Below are 15995 nucleotides of genomic sequence, written 5' to 3' on the forward strand. Positions count from 1 at the left end.
GTCTCCGTATGTTGCCCAGGCTGGTCTTAAACTCCTGGGCTCAAGTGATCTTTCTGCCTCAGTCTCCCAAAGTGCTGGGATTACAGGTATGAGCTGCTCTGCCTGGGCAAGCACATTCCTTGACCGCAAAGAGACTATACTTTATTAGGGGAAATAGACATAGTTAAATAATTATCATGTAATAATTATTAACATAATTAACTGTAATAATAGAGATATGCTAAAGGTATGATGCAGACACGGAAGGGACATCTGATCATATTGGGGGAGACCAGAAAAGACCTCATTTGTTGTTATAATCAGTAAGAGGTAGGCAGGTAAAGGGAAGTTTGATGATAGTGGAGGAGGCTGCTTAAGAGCACAACGTGAATGAATGCACAGAGAAATAAAATGGTCTAAGAAGTTGACTAAACTGGAGAGCGAGGAAGGGGCTAGATTATAGAAGGATTTGTGGGACATCCTTAGGAGTTTGGACTTTGTACTCTGTGTAGGTGATTAGATGCCACTGAAGGGTTTTAAATAAGGGAGCAACATTGCTATAACTGCTTTCAAAAGAGTGATCTGTCTCTACAGTCTGGAAGATGGTTTGATGGGGGGCATAACTGGAGGCCAGGAGAACAGGTATGAGATATGTAATGAATAGGTGGAAGATATGGGGCTGAATAGCCAGAGCAGTGGTGGTAGGAATGAGGATAGGAGAGGAGAAATTTGGCAATTATTTGGGAGATTAAATTGTCTGGATCTGTTGATTACGTTTGGGATTAAGGGAGAAGAAGGCCTCTAGGATGCTTTCTCATTTAGTTCTGAATGACTGCATGAATGGTATTTTCACCCCACTTCCAAAGAAGAGAAGTGGAGGGGCAGATTTTGTCAGGAGGTATAATGAATTCTGTTATTGACAAGTTCAGATGCTCAACTGTGGAGACATTTTTATAGTGATTCTTGCTGTTTTTGCTGCAAGACATAGCCATGAGATTGTTTTACTATGAGGCGAACTAAAGTTACATTGGGATTCTGGAAGTAACCCACTTAATAATATTGCATAACATCCAGACCAAAGAGACTAATTGAGATTTCACCAGCAATGAGGGGTGGTACTGCGTCTATTACAGTCTTTTAAGTTAGCCACTTGCTTATGTGAGATTTGATTAGATAAAACTAGTGGTATAGAATTATGTAGCCAATATATGGCTATCCGATCACTTTCTAAAACAAATTTATATCATGGTTTTGAATAAATTAAATGATCTGTGCCTCAGTTTCTTTATTTGTAAAAAGGGAGATGATACTAATTGCCATCTATCACAAAAAGTCTTGGAAGATTATTCAGGTAGCACAATTAATTACATGTTAATAATTTTGATTACAGTGAATGAAATTACTGTTTTAGTCATTCTTTGCTTTCTGGATGTCACTCCTTTGGAAATAATTCCTGGTCCCATGGTGGCGACAGTTCCCAAAGGGACTGAAAGAATCTCTGTCATCTTGGTAATTTGCGAAAACTGATTGTAACAGTTATTTTTCTGATTGAACACGTGAAATATATTTTGTTGAAAGTGTTTTATGACTGCAATGTGACAAAAATCTGAAAACGACAACTTCCTGCAGTTTGGTCAGACCGAGATTTTAAAAATAAAGCACTGAATTTAAACCCAACATTGGTTACCACCTGTTACTGAGAAGTCTTTCAAAATTAAACCTCTATATTTAGAGAAAGTAATACTTGCACTGGTTTAAGATAACTAGGTTCTAAAATTTTGTTATGTTTATTTTTAGGTGATTGCTCATGCTTTTCACCAAATGTAAAAACGTAGTAAACTCATTGTAGGGCTCTTGAGGGGAATTGTAGTAATTGCAAAGCATTAGCTACTTAACCATAAACAAACTTGAAACTATTTTTTCTTTCAGTTCAAAACAGAAACAATTTCTTGAAAACTACTTTTTAAAAATGGGTATAATTTACATGATTTATACCCCCAAATCCACATCTTGCCGTAAGAATTCTATTAAGTATCATATATTCTAATTCCTTTGCAGCAGCTGTTTTAAGCAGTTGTCTAGTATCATCTGTCTTCTGTTGAGATCAGTAGTCTATAGATAGAAGAATCCCTAGAGTTTGAAATAATAAGTTCTCTTATAGGGGGAAAAGTGTATACTGTATTTTTCCCTTTTAATCTCTCACTGATAATACTGAATTTCTTGTGTTCTTAGTGACTTTATGCCTAATATGGGGTACAGAAATGTTTTAATAATAAAATTGATTGAAAATGCTGACTTTCTTTAGTATCAGTTTCTTTAATTTGTTTTTTGGAGACGGAGTCTCACTCTGTTGCCCAGGCTGGAGAGTGCAGTGGTGCAATCTCGGCTCAGTGCAACCTCCGCCTCCCAGGCTCAAGCAGTGCTCCCCAATGTCAGCCTCCCAAGTAACTGCGACTAAGGCATACATCACTACACCTAGCTAATTTTTGTATTTTTTGTAGAGACAGAGTTTCACCTTGTTGCCCAGGCTGGTCTCAAACTCCTGGGCTTAAGGGATCCAACCACCTTGGCCTCCCAAAGTGCTGGGATTATAGGCATGAGCCACAGTGCCTGGCCTTGTGTCAGTTTTGAATAGTCCAGCGGTACCAGTGACTTTGTTAGTAACTTCTTTAAAATTGGTTATTATTAGGCTGGGTGCCGTGTCTTATGCCTGTCCTAGCACTTTAGGAGGTCAAGGCAGGAGGATCACTTGAGCTTAGGAGTTTGAGACCAGCCTGGGCAACATGGTGAGACCTCATCTCTTAAAAAAAAAAAAAAAAAAAAAAAAAAAGGGTCATTATTAGTGTTTGTCTAGGGCTAGATGGGTTGGGGGGAAATGGGGAGTGACTGCCAGTGGGTACTGGGTTTCTTAATGTAAATGAATAAAGTTGGTTCGTATAAAGGGACTAGGAGCAGGTAGAACCATGGAGTGTATTAGAAGGGTATATGCCCTTCTAAAAGGGACAGCCACTACTCTGTTTTGGTCTACTACTTCCTTATCTAATTGCAGGCCCGATGTAACTACATCTTTTAATTTTCAGGAAAAGCAGGAACTGTATATTTTTAATTGCTCCTAATTTTTTAAACAGTACAACAAATTTAAAAAATTTATTTATTTATTTATTTATTTTTTTTTTTTTTTTTGAGACGGAGTCTCGCTGTGTCTCCCAGGCTGGAGTGCAGTGGCGTGATCTCGGCTCACTGCAAGCTCCGCCTCCCGGGTTCACGCCATTCTCCCGCCTCAGCCTCCCAAGTAGCTGAGACTACAGGCGCCCGCCACCACGCCCGGCTAGTTTTTTGTATTTTTAGTAGAGACGGGGTTTCACCATGTTAGCCAGGATAGAAAAAAAATTTTTTTAAACACTTTGTAAGCCAGACTGCAAAATATGAAGATAATCCTTCATGGACCAAATATTATAGGCTAGATCAGCTACAGATTAGATTATCTCTATTGACCTGGCTAGCTGTAGGACTCCTTTTTTTTTTTTTTTTTTTTTTTTTTTTTTGAGACGGAGTCTCGCTCTGTCACCCAGGCTGGAGTGCAGTGGCCGGATCTCAGCTCACTGCAAGCTCCGCCTCCCGGGTTCACGCCATTCTCCTGCCTCAGCCTCCCGAGTAGCTGTGACTACAGGCGCCTGCCACCTCGCCCGGCTAAGTTTTTTTTGTATTTTTAGTAGAGACGGGGTTTCACTGTGTTAGCCAGGATGGTCTCGATCTCCTGACCTCGTGATTCGCCCGTCTCGGCCTCCCAAAGTGCTGGGATTACAGGCTTGAGCCACCTCGCCCGGCCAGTAGGACTCCTTTTAAAAAGATCTTACAAAAATAAAATGTAGGACAGGCACAGTGGCTCATGCCTGTAATCCCAACACTTTGGGGGCTGAGGCAAGAGGATTGCTTGAGCCCAGGAGTTCCAGACCAGCCTGGGCAACATAGGGAGACCTCATCTCTACAAAAAATTTAAAAAATTAGTCAGGTTTGGTGCTGTGCACCTGTAGTCCCAGCTACTTGGGAGACTGAAGCAGGAGAATTGGTTGAGCCCAGGAGTTCATGACTACAGTGAGCCGTGATTGCACCACTACACTCCAGCCTGGGTGACAGAGTAAGACCCTTTCTCAAAAAAAAAAAAAAAAAGTATGTATGCATGTATAGCTTTTTTTTTTTTTTTTTTTTTAAATGCTATAGGTAGATCACTGTGCCTGTTTTGTTTCAGATGCTTAGTGGGTGCATTACAGAAACTGTCTCCTGTAAATGTATAATCAGTACACTTGTAGAGAGTACTTTAACATATCTAATTTTACTGTCAATGCCTGTATAAATTATTTCAATTTTAAACTTGAAGAAGCAGAGACCCATAGATGTTAAATAATCTGACCATGTATCACACCTGGTTCTTAGCAGAGCCTGACTGAGTCCTCGGTTTTTTTGCCTCCTAATCTAGTAATCTGCTATAATGGTTACTACTGCACAAACGCTTTGGTAGTCTAACAGATATTTGAAATAAAAATCTTATTTAACATCTTAAAATAGAAAAAATAAACCATGTAGGTATTTTGCTCCCTGTTCAATTCCATCTCCCTCCCTACAGAATAAGAATGTGTTTGGTGGCAGTGGTAGTTTAAGGGCCTCTGTTTATTGGATGTCTATGATATGTTACACCAATGCTTTAGTGTTAGTTACCTTTAAATCTAGTGACATGTCAATAATTATAGCTAATCTATTTCTAAGAAGGATGGAGGGAGGTCTTACATTACAATATGTAGCTACAAAGAAAACAGTGCATAAAAATAAAAGCACACATTTGAACAATGCAGATATAGTTAAGTACATGGAGAAGGGTCATTATCCTGGTAAGCCTGTCTAAAGAGATCTAGAGCAAAAATCCTGGGGTACAGGTAAAATAAAGCTCATTTCAGCAACATTTTGGCAACTTGAGCTCAAACATACTTAAATTTGTAGAAAGAGAAAAATTACTTTAGGTCCTCCCCTTTCGCCTCCTTCCCAAGGGAGATCTGTAGCCATTTGTAGGTTATAGCCTTTTCCTTTTTTTTTTTTTTTTTTTTTTGAGACAGAGTCTCACTCTGTCGCCCAGGCTGGAGTGCAGTGGCCGGATCTCAGCTCACTGCAAGCTCCGCCTCCTGGGTTTACGCCATTCTCCTGCCTCAGCCTCCGAGTAGCTGGGATTACAGGCGCCCGCCACCTCGCCCGGCTAGTTTTTTGTATTTTTTTTAGTAGAGACGGGGTTTCACCGGGTTAGCCAGGATGGTCTCGATCTCCTGACCTTGTGATCCACCCGTCTCGGCTTCCCAAAGTGCTGGGATTACAGGCTTGAGCCACCGCGCCCGGCCCCTTTTCCTTTTTTTCCTTTTTTTTTTTTTTTTTTTTTGAGAAGGAGTTTGATTTTTGTCACCCAGGCTGGAGTGCAATGGCGCAATCTTGGCTTACTACAACCTCCGCCTCCTGGATTCAAGAGATGATCTTGCCTTAGCCTCCTGAGTAACTGGGATTACAGGTGCCCACCACCATGCCCAGCTCATTTTTGTATTTTAGTAGAGATGGGGTTTCACCATGTTGGCCAGGCTGGTCTCGAACTCCTGACCTCAGGTCATCCGCTTGCCTCTGCCTCCCAAAGTGCTGGGATTACAGACACGAGCCACTGTGCCCAGCTGGTTATAGCCTGTTTATTTTCTTGTTGTTGTTGTTGTTGAAAACATTTTATTGAAAAATTGTACAAATAAGTTCTTGGTTTGATAGCAACAAAGGCTCATGTTCCCCCTTCCCTCCACATCTTTGAAAAACTAAAAAAGAAAGAAACAAAAACAAAAAGTTCATCCCCATGGTACCATTCTTGACCAGAGTCTGCCCAGAAGCCCGTTCTGTGATCTCTTTCTCGATCTGCCTCACTGGGGCCAGGTGATTCTGGGGATGCCTGGTCCCAGGGGCTGCAGCACCTAGTTTTGTAGTTGGGAGAGACTGCGATAGAGCTGGGGAGGCGGCTGAGGTGTTTTAGTGTCAAAAGAAGAGGGCTGGCTGACACCCCTAGCTCAATTTGGTCTCACAGTTGAGAAGGTACTTGGCTACAAATATGAACGCTGATTGAGGCAGGCTTGATCTGGGACTTTGAGGGCAGGCAGGATGACTATGGCCCAGGTCCCACAGGATGTGGAGTTTCTGGGCTCAGCATCATGGTATTTGGGGCCCATGTCCAAGTGGAATAAATTCTAGCTGGGAAGGTCCATTCAAGCACACAGGAACCCTGGTTTGTTTTTCCACCCCCACCCTATAGAGTATCCAAGGCTGGTACCTCACCTCCCCCGCAACCCCAGTAGCACCCATGTGTCTCAGAAGCCTTCAGCTGCCTCCTGCTATCCTGTGTGCACCCTGAGGCCCTACAACTCATCTTGCATCTTGTCAACCTTAGGCTGGACTGGGCGACCAGTGAACAGCAGGGAGCCGCTCTGGGTGTCCCACACCAGGAAGACGAAGGGGTGGTCAGAGTAGAACAGCTTGGGGCTGCGCAGCTCCTCGTGCCCATAGATGTCCTGGTCAAAGGGGTTGCCATTTGTGTCCAACTCAAAGGCGGTGGCGTGGAACACGCTGGCCAGGTACAGATCCTTCTTGCGTGGCATATGTGACAAGTTTGCCTTGTTCTTGTCAATGGCCTCAGTTAGGCCAAGCCCAGACAGGTGTTTCTGCAGGTCATGGGAACCTCCACCACACCCTTGGGCAGGGAGATGGCGACAGCCTTCTGCATCTTCCCTATCCAGATCTTCAGCTGCTCTTTGGTTAGCGGCTTTTCAAGGCCTCGAGGGGCTCCACGTGGTGGGGCATGAAGGTGATGAGGCTAGAGAGCTTGTGGTCTGGGGCATCTCCATGATTTGCAGCTTTTCCTTCTCGTTGTCATAGTAGTCGTAGAGGCCTTTCTGGTGCATCATCATGACAACCACGGTATAGGACCGAGTCATCATGAAGCCACGGTTGTCCACCATCTTGTGGTAGAATTTCTCATCCCCGTGTGACTTGAAGAACATGGCGTTGACAAGTAGGGCGCCGTCCGTGCAGTCCACGTCCTTGGTGACCTCAGGCAGCTTGCCGTCGGTGGTCTGCGTGGCCCACTCGTTGATGGACTGCAGCGCGCTGCGCTTGTCGTGGAAGTTGATCTTGGAGTGCTCGCAGTTGTAGAGCTGCTTGCTGCTGCGCACGAAGTCATCAGCGAAGCTCACTGAGCTGGGTCCTTACAGGCGGCTGCCCAACTTCCAAGTCACGTTTCGCGCGGTGGAGTTGCTGAGTGAGCGCAGCGGCTCGCCCTCGCCGGCGTGCACCTCCTCGTCGCGCAGCTGCTCGGTGCTCAGCACTGCCTTGGCCTGCGACGCCGTGGTCGCCTGGCCGCCCAGCGATACAAGCTCCAGCGACGAGGCCACCTCAACGGGCGACACTAAGATGTTCTCCACCGCCTGGTCCTTGGCCATGGCCTGGTACAGGCTGAAGGCCGGGCCGGCGCTGCGTTTGGCCAGCGTGGCTGCCTTAGGGTTCAGCTTCTCCACGGTGCCAGGAGCTGCTGTGGCTGCAGGTTTCTTCACCTCGGTCGCCAAGGCCACCGCCAGGAGGCAGAAGGAGCTGAGGAGCGGGAGGGAGTGCATGGCTGGGAGGTGGTTTGCATGCACCACGGTGGACCTGTGAGGGCTGGGTCGGGCTGGGTTGGGCTGGGCTGGTGCTGAGACGAGAGTCTTGCTCTGGAGCCATGACACGATTCTACTCTTCTATAGCCTATTTCTATGTAAGTTTTACAACTTATAGCTGAGGGTTACCTATATGTTCATTATTCATGTCTTTTTTTTAGGGGCGGGGTCTCACTATGTTGCCCAGGCTGCATTATTCATATATTTATCTTGTTAAACCACCGGCTTTAGACTTGTTTGTTCTTCTCCCTAATTTTCTAATCAGGCTTCTACATGTTGAGGAAAGGATTCTTAAAGCAATCCTTTGCTCCCATGCTCCCCTAAGTACTGAAAAATAAATCCAATAATACAATTTGAATTAAAAAATTAAGATTTTAAGGGTATGGTAGTATCCCCCCTTATTCGAGGAGGATGTTCCAAGACCCCTGGTGGATACCTGAAACCATGGATAGTGCCAACCCCTATTATAGGTTATGCTTTTTCCTAAGTCTAGAACTTTCATTCTTTCACTTAAAGGAAGCACTGTGGCTTCTCTTTGGCATGTCTGAATTGCCAACATTACTACTCTTTTGCGTTGGGGCCATTATTTAAGTAAAATAAGGGTTACATAAACATAAGCATTGCAATACCCTACAGTTGATCTGGTAACCAGAATGGCTACTAAGTGACTGATGAGTGGGCAGTTTATGCAGTGTGGATAGGCTGGACAGTGGGATGATTCACATTCCAGGAAGCGGGAGCCGGTATTGTGAGAGATTTTAATTGTGCTACTCAGAATGGCGCACAATTTAAATCTTACAAATGTTCCTTTCTGGAATTTTTCACTTAATATTTTTGGACTGGTTGCTGAACCGGAGGACAGGTACTACTATAACTTACATTGAAATTGTCAATCTAAAAACAACCAGTAAATAGCACTTTTTTTTTTTTTTTTTTTAAGACAGAGCCTCCCTCTGTTGCCCAGGCTGGAGTGCAGTGGTGCGGTCTCGGCTCACCACAACCTCCGCCTCCTGGGTTCAAGTGATTCTCCTGCCTCAGCCTCCCAAGTAGCTGGGATTACGGGTGCCCGCCAACCACGCCCAGCTAATTGTTTTGTATTTTTAGTAGAGACAGCGTTTCACTATGTTTGCCAGGCTGGTCTTGAACTCCTGACGTCAGGCAGTCCACCTTTCTCAACCTCCCAGAGTGCTGGGATTACAGGCATTAGCCACCGTGCTCAGCCGCCTGGCCAATTTTTGTATTTTTATTTTTATTTTTATTTATTTATTTTTTTTGAGACGGAGTCTCGCTCTGTCGCCCAGGATGGAGTGCAGTGGCCGGATCTCGGCTCACTGCAAGCTCCGCCTCCCGGGTTCACGCCATTCTCCTGCCTCAGCCTCCTGAGTAGCTGGGACTACAGGCACCCGCCACCTCGCCCGGCTAGTTTTTTGTATTTTTTAGTAGAGATGGGGTTTCACCGTGTTAGCCAGGATGGTCTCGATCTCCTGACCTCGTGATCCACCCGTCTCGGCCTCCCAAAGTGCTGGGATTACAGGCTTGAGCCACCGCGCCCGGCCTGAAACAAATTTTTAATAGAGACAGGGGTTTCACCATGCTGGCCAGGCTGGTCTCGAACTGCTGACTTCGTGATCCACTCGCCTCTGCCTCCCAAAGTGCTGGGATTACAGGTGTGAGCCACTGCGCCCAGCCAGAAAGCACTATTTTTACTTTAGGAGTTTGCTTCGAGTTTTTAAAATGGAATTCTGACTTAACAATGAATATTTTTTACATAAAGCATCTAAGATAGTGCTTGGCATAAAATATAACTCAGTACATTTTAGTTTAATCAGATCATCAAAGTAGTATGAATGTGGACTATCTGCTGGCATAATGGAATTAGCCTTTTACATAAAATGCTTTTTTAAACCATATGAAGTGTTCAGAGTGAAGTTGGTAACAATATTGTGGATATTCGGTTTCTTAAAGTTGTAAGGACCCTGAGGATGTTGCCATTAATTTGGGTGATGGTACTTGTAAAGAATTAGGAAACTCAGAGAAAATGGCTCTATGGCCACATAAGCAGGTGTCATGGAATCTTTTAATCACTTGGTTGCCTTGGGCAAAACAGTAGAGATAATGGACTTTTCTTTTTTTTTTTTAAATAGAGTCTTGCTCTATTGCCAGACTGGAGTGCAGTGGCACAATCTCGGCTTACTGCACCCTTCACCTCCTAGGTTCAAGTGCCTCAGCCTCCTGAGTAGCTGGGATTACAGGCACATGCCGCCACACCCAGCTAATTTTTGTATTTTTAGTAGAGACAGGGTTTCACCATGTTGGCCAGGATGGTCTCGATCTCCTGACCTCGTGTTCCACCCGCCTTGGCCTCCCAAAGTGCTGGGATTACAGGCATGAGCCACCAGGCCCAGCCGATAATGGAACACTTCTAAATTTTTTTTTTTTTTTTTTAAGACAGAGTCTCGCTCTCTCACCCAGGTTGGAGTGCAATGGCACAATCTCAGCTCACTGCACCCTCTGCTTCCTGGATTCAAGTGATTCTCCTGCTTCAGCGTCCTGAGTAGCTGGGATTACAGGCGTGCGCCACCATGCCTGAGTAATTGTTGCGTTTTTAGTAGAGACGGGTTTCGTCATGTTGGCCAGGCTGTTCTCAAACTCCTGACCTCAAGTGATCCGCCAGGTTTGGCCTCTCAAAGTGCTGGGATTACAGGCATGAGCCACTGTGCCTGGCCCATTTCTAAATATTTTAAACGAACAGAATCTAAGCGGATACTGTTCACTTAAAATATTTGTCGTGGCCGGGCGTGATGGCTCAAGCCTGTAATCCCAGCACTTTGGGAGGCCGAGACGGGCGGATCACGAGGTCAGGAGATCGAAACCATCCTGGCGAACACAGTGAAACCCCGTCTCTACTAAAAAATACAAAAAACTAGCTGGGCGAGGTGGCGGGCGCCTGTAGTCCCAGCTACTCAGGAGGCTGAGTCAGAAGAATGGCGGAAACCCGGGAGGCGGAGCTTGCAGTGAGCTGAGATCCGGCCGCTGAGATCCGGCCACTGCGCTCCAGCCAGGGCGACAGAGCGAGACTCCGTCTCAAAAAAAAAAAAAAAAAAAAAAAAAATTGGTGCGCACCTATCTAGCACAGTACTTGACTGAGTGGGATCATATTGCTTTTGTCTTTAATAATTCACACAGTAGTACAAGGCAGAACCATCTTATATTATCTCTGGAACAAGACTGGCAATAAATTTTTTAAAAATGAGTATGTATATCATAAATGCCCTATCAGTTTTATCACCAAAACTCTGCAGGAGTTTAGAGAGAAGTCACATTTCCCTGGGGTAATTAAGCTAGTCAACAAATATTTATGATAGTATGAATTGTTTTTTATGCCTGTAACAAATAGCATATGAGAATGTTTATGTTAAATTAAAACATAGATTGCAATATAGTTATGAGTACAGTGTTATATACAATTTTTTAAAAGGCTAGGAAGCCATCAAAATCTTAAGAAACAATTGTATCAGGTCAATTTAGGGAGACCGAGAGGGAGGAAGGGAGGTGGAATTAGAAATATGTATAATATTTTTATTTAGAAATATATTTTTAAAATAAAAAATACAGTCACATAGTTTCAAAATTTAAAAAATAAACTGTTTTAGGTCTTGCCCTGGGTGATAGAGACACCAGTGAAATAGAAATGACAATAGGAAAGGTAGTAATAACTACCAGCATTTACAAGCATACAGTAGTTTCCTTCCCATAATCACCCTCTACTACCTACTTCCCCTCACCCTTTCAAGACCACTATTATTGTGCATCCTTCAGTGATATTTTTTGTCTGATAAGCAAATATGTAGATTTATTATATATCATTTATCTCTGTTTTATAAACTGTTCTGTACCTTGCTTTAGTAACAATATATTGGATAGCTTTCTTTTTTAAATAATATTTTACAGTTTACTTACTCCTTGTAATTGTCTCATAGCATTTTTTCATTAAATGGACTATCATTATTTAACCAGTCTCTATTCCATGACTTTGCTATTACAAGCAGTGCTGTAATGAATAGCATTACACTTATGTCATTTTGTACTTGTATGTATTATCTGAAGGATAAGGATAAGTTCCTAGAGGTGGAATTGCTGGATCAGTGCATTTGCATTTGTAATTTTGATAGATATAAATCAGCGGCATACAATCATAATTACCTAGGGAACTTTTCCGAAGTTCTTATGTCTGCCCTTCCTAAAACCTGGGAGTTATTTCTGGTTGTTTTGTGGTTTTCTATAGATCTGGGATGGGGCTCAGGTATCTATATATTTTAAAGTGTCTAAACTGGGCTGGGCATGGTGGCTTATGCCTGTAACCCCCAGCACTTTGGGAGTCCGAGGTGGGTGGATCACTCGAGGTCAGGAGTTCAAGACGAGCCTGGCCAACATGGTGAAACCTCCTCTCTACTAAAAATACAAAAAAAATAGCCAAGCATGGTGGCACGCACCTGTAAATCCCAGCTACTCCCGGTTGAGGCAGGAGAATTGCTTGAACCTGGAGGTAGAAGTTGCAGTGACCCAAGATACCACCACTGCACTACAGCCTGGGCAACAGAGCGAGACTCCATCTCAAAAAAACAAAACAAAACAAAACAAAAACCAAATCTACCACAAATAGAAAAGGCCAGGATTAGTTTAGGATGTGTTACTCAGCCCATTTAGCCTTTTAGCCTAAGTAGTATTTCCCCCAAAGCTAATTATTCAAGGTTCTTTGATTATCTTTATTACCTTACCCTCTACTTTTTCTCTATTTCTGCTAGATAGAAGATCAAATATAAATTAAAGTGAAAACAGGAAAGTTTTACCAGTAGTTACCTAACTGAATTTTTGAAAACTCTGAATTATAAAACCATTTTAAAAAAGAAAATGTAGTGTATTTACTTTTGGATATTCTCATGAACTTGATTAACAGCGATATAGAGAGCTCAGGATCCTGACTTTAATAATAGACTAGGATTATGTGTTTTTACCACATTATGTGTTAGTATTCAATTAAGTATCTCGATGTTAAAAATTTTTAAAAACATTTAAATGTACAACTATTTAAAATCTTGACCTTAGTATTAATTTGCTGGGTAAATTATTTGATTCATATTCTGTACAGATAGAGATCGATGACCACCTTTTGGAATGATCTGAAATCCTGAATTGGTTGATGCCAAATTGATGATGTCTTCACTTCTATTTAACTAACTTTTGCCAGTACTCAGCAAATACAAATGCTATCTTCCTTTGAGTTACATTAGTTTATAATCCTCTGTGGTATGCCATTTAATTCTACTTTTCATTCTGAAAGAGTTCTTAGGCCCTGCTCATTATTCATGGGAAACAGTTGTGCAGCATGCCTTGACATTAAGTTGAGCATCTAAAATTAGTTCTGCTACAATCAGTTGTTGGGAACAAGGTTTCAATAGTTGTGGCATGTGTTAAGTAGACATTGCAAGGTTGGAAGGAACTCCCTAGAAATAAGTAAGTTATGTGTTATGTACGTGTTCATTTGTGTATCTGTGTGTATATATATATATAATGGAAGATCTCTTTTTATTAAGCAAATTAACAAATTATGTGTTACCACAAATTCTTCATGTGCAATACAAAGCATCTTTGTTCATGCACTATGCTATTTAATTAATAATTTCACAAGAAAAATATGTTTGTTGAGAACTTGACAGATAAAACATTTTTTGCATGTTTGTGGTTTTGTGGTTTTCATTTTTTTACATAAATAATTGTATTGCATATACTCTATTTCAAGCGAATGGCTTTTCTTTCTCTCTTCAGAGTTTATAGAAACCTATTCACCAAAATGGCATCCTGGTTATATGAATGTCTTTGTGAAGCTGAACTTGCACAGTATTATTCTCATTTCACTGCCCTTGGCCTTCAGAAAATAGATGAATTAGCCAAGATTACAATGAAAGACTACTCCAAATTAGGAGTCCATGACATGAACGACCGCAAACGTCTCTTCCAACTTATCAAAATTATTAAGATTATGCAAGAAGAAGATAAAGCAGTCAGTATCCCAGAGCGTCATCTTCAGACAAGCAGCCTGCGCATCAAATCTCAGGAATTAAGATCTGGCCCTCGCAGACAACTGAATTTTGATTCTCCTGCTGACAATAAAGACACAAATGCCAGCAATGATGGGTTTGAAATGTGCAGTTTATCAGATTTCTCTGCATATGAACAGAAGTCCACTTACCTAAAAGTGCTAGAACACACGCTACCAGATGATTCCCAGTACCATACAAAAACAGGAATTATGAATGCCACAGCTGGTGATTCCTATGTGCAAACAGAAATCAGCACTTCACTCTTTTCACCAAATTACTTTTCTCCAATACTGGGGGATTGTGATATTCCCATTATTCAAAGAATCTCTCATGTTTCAGGGTATAACTATGGAATCCCTCATTCTTGTATCAGGTAATAAATTTTATCTTTCTTTCTTTTGAGGGAAAGTAGCCTTAGGCAAGGGCAGGCCTCTCCTTCATGTCCAGCAGACAGCATCTACTCCTTATTTACAGTAAATGAATATAACAGAAATTATCATGAACAGCTTTTGCATCAATAATAGGAATACCTGGATGTGGGAAAATTAATGAGAAATTGGGAACTTTCTAGGTGGGAGAAAGATGATATTGTTCATGTACATCAAAACAGCTGCGACTTGCCAGGATCTGTAGCAGACTTGTTTCTATTATTTATTATAGCGTAACATGATACATCTAGTACATCCGTGAAAGTAAAATAGTTAACCCTTCTACAATAGAGAAAAAAATTACACAATCCACAGAACTTTTTTAAGGTTATCAAATTCACTTAACCCAACCAGGAGACTTAAAGATGCTTTGTTAAAAACAAGGGCATGTAGTTTAATTAAGTAGGTCTTTGGAGCAGTTAGTTCACCTGCACACATTGAAATACGATCCTGATTTTGAGTGCTTTCTATAGTTTCAACCCTGGAAAAAACAATTTTGGTGGTTACAAACAGTAAGACATTGTAGGTGGAGATTAGAGTTTGAGAGTCAGGGTGACAATAAGTTATTTTCACCTAGTGCTTCGAGTTAGAGTTTGAAATAAGGTCCCTAAGAGGTGAAATAACAAGTAATCCCTACTACTAACAATGGTATAGTAGGAAATATGTTCTTGTTAAAAAAAAAAAAAAATTCCTTGTTTTATTTTAAATGTTATGTATGTTAGTTATGGGAAAATAAAATTCATTCTTGAGCCATATTTTCTTTTTAAAAATACTATTATTCATACCTTAAGATAAAGTATTTGTATCTGGTCTTACATTGGCTAAGGTTTCAGAAGATCTCATAATCAGTTCTTTACTCCATAAAAATAGAAGACTCAGTTTAAACAGTAAAAATATCTTTAATAATTTGAAATATATCAGTGAATTTTTATAATATTTCTGGAAACATTTTGTTTGGTCTAGGAGATCACAGAGCATGTAATACTGTTTTCTTCTTTTAATTCTGAGAGGAATAGATTGTTCCTTGACTATGAAGGCAGATTGTTGCTATTCTGTTGGTTACCTCAGTGGTAAAGGAGTAAATACTTTCTTTTTTTTTTTTTCGAGATGGAGTCTCACACTGTCGCCCAGGCTGGAGTGCAGTGGCGCGATGTTGGCTCACTGCAAGCTCCGCCTCCCGGGTTCACGCCATTCTGCCTCAGCCTCCCGAGTAGCTGGGACTATAGGCGCCCGCCACCATGCCTGGCTAATTTTTTGTATTTTTAGTAGAGATGGGGTTTCAGCATGGTAGCCAGGATAGTCTCAATCTCCTGACCTTGTGATCCGTCCACCTCTGCCTCCCAAAGTGCTGGGATTACAGGCGTGAGCCACTGCGCCTGGCCTATTTTCTTGAATATTACTTTTTTATTGAATAATACATAAAAATCTAAATTGGAATTACTTATAAATAAAAATACCGCTTTGCATTATTTAAAAACATCAAGGATAGGATGGATATTTTAGTTTAACCATTACCATTTCATTTATTTGACTCTTTGTTTGTTTGTTTGTTTTATAGAGACAGGGTCTTGCTCTGTTACCAAGGCTGGAGTGCAGTGGTGCAGTATTGCCCACTGCAGCATCAAACTCCTGAGGTCAAGCGATCCTCCTGCTGCAGCCACCCAGGTAGCTAGGACTACAGGTACACACTACTGTCCCCAGCTAATTTTTTAATTTTTTGTAGAGATGGGGAATCTCACTATGTTACCCAGGCTGGTCTTGAACTCCTGACC

General features: G+C 42.0%; 1 protein-coding gene and 1 pseudogene across 2 annotated transcripts in view; one reads left to right on the forward strand and one right to left on the reverse strand.

Annotated features, from left to right (window-relative positions):
* The window catches only part of KIF24 (kinesin family member 24), a 76622-nt gene that overhangs the window by 4151 nt on the left and 56476 nt on the right, over positions 1 to 15995 (forward strand). For both annotated transcript variants that reach the window (XM_050760737.1, XM_050760738.1), the window contains exon 2: positions 13521 to 14168. In XM_050760737.1, the coding sequence (XP_050616694.1) occupies positions 13546 to 14168 (623 nt within the window). In that variant the 5' untranslated portion in view covers positions 13521 to 13545. The remainder of the gene's footprint in view (positions 1 to 13520; positions 14169 to 15995) is intronic.
* LOC126937399 (serpin H1-like) lies at positions 6343 to 7655 on the reverse strand (annotated as a pseudogene).

This window comes from Macaca thibetana, chromosome 15 (genome assembly GCF_024542745.1).
Source record: "Macaca thibetana thibetana isolate TM-01 chromosome 15, ASM2454274v1, whole genome shotgun sequence".
Lineage (NCBI taxonomy): Eukaryota > Metazoa > Chordata > Mammalia > Primates > Cercopithecidae > Macaca > Macaca thibetana.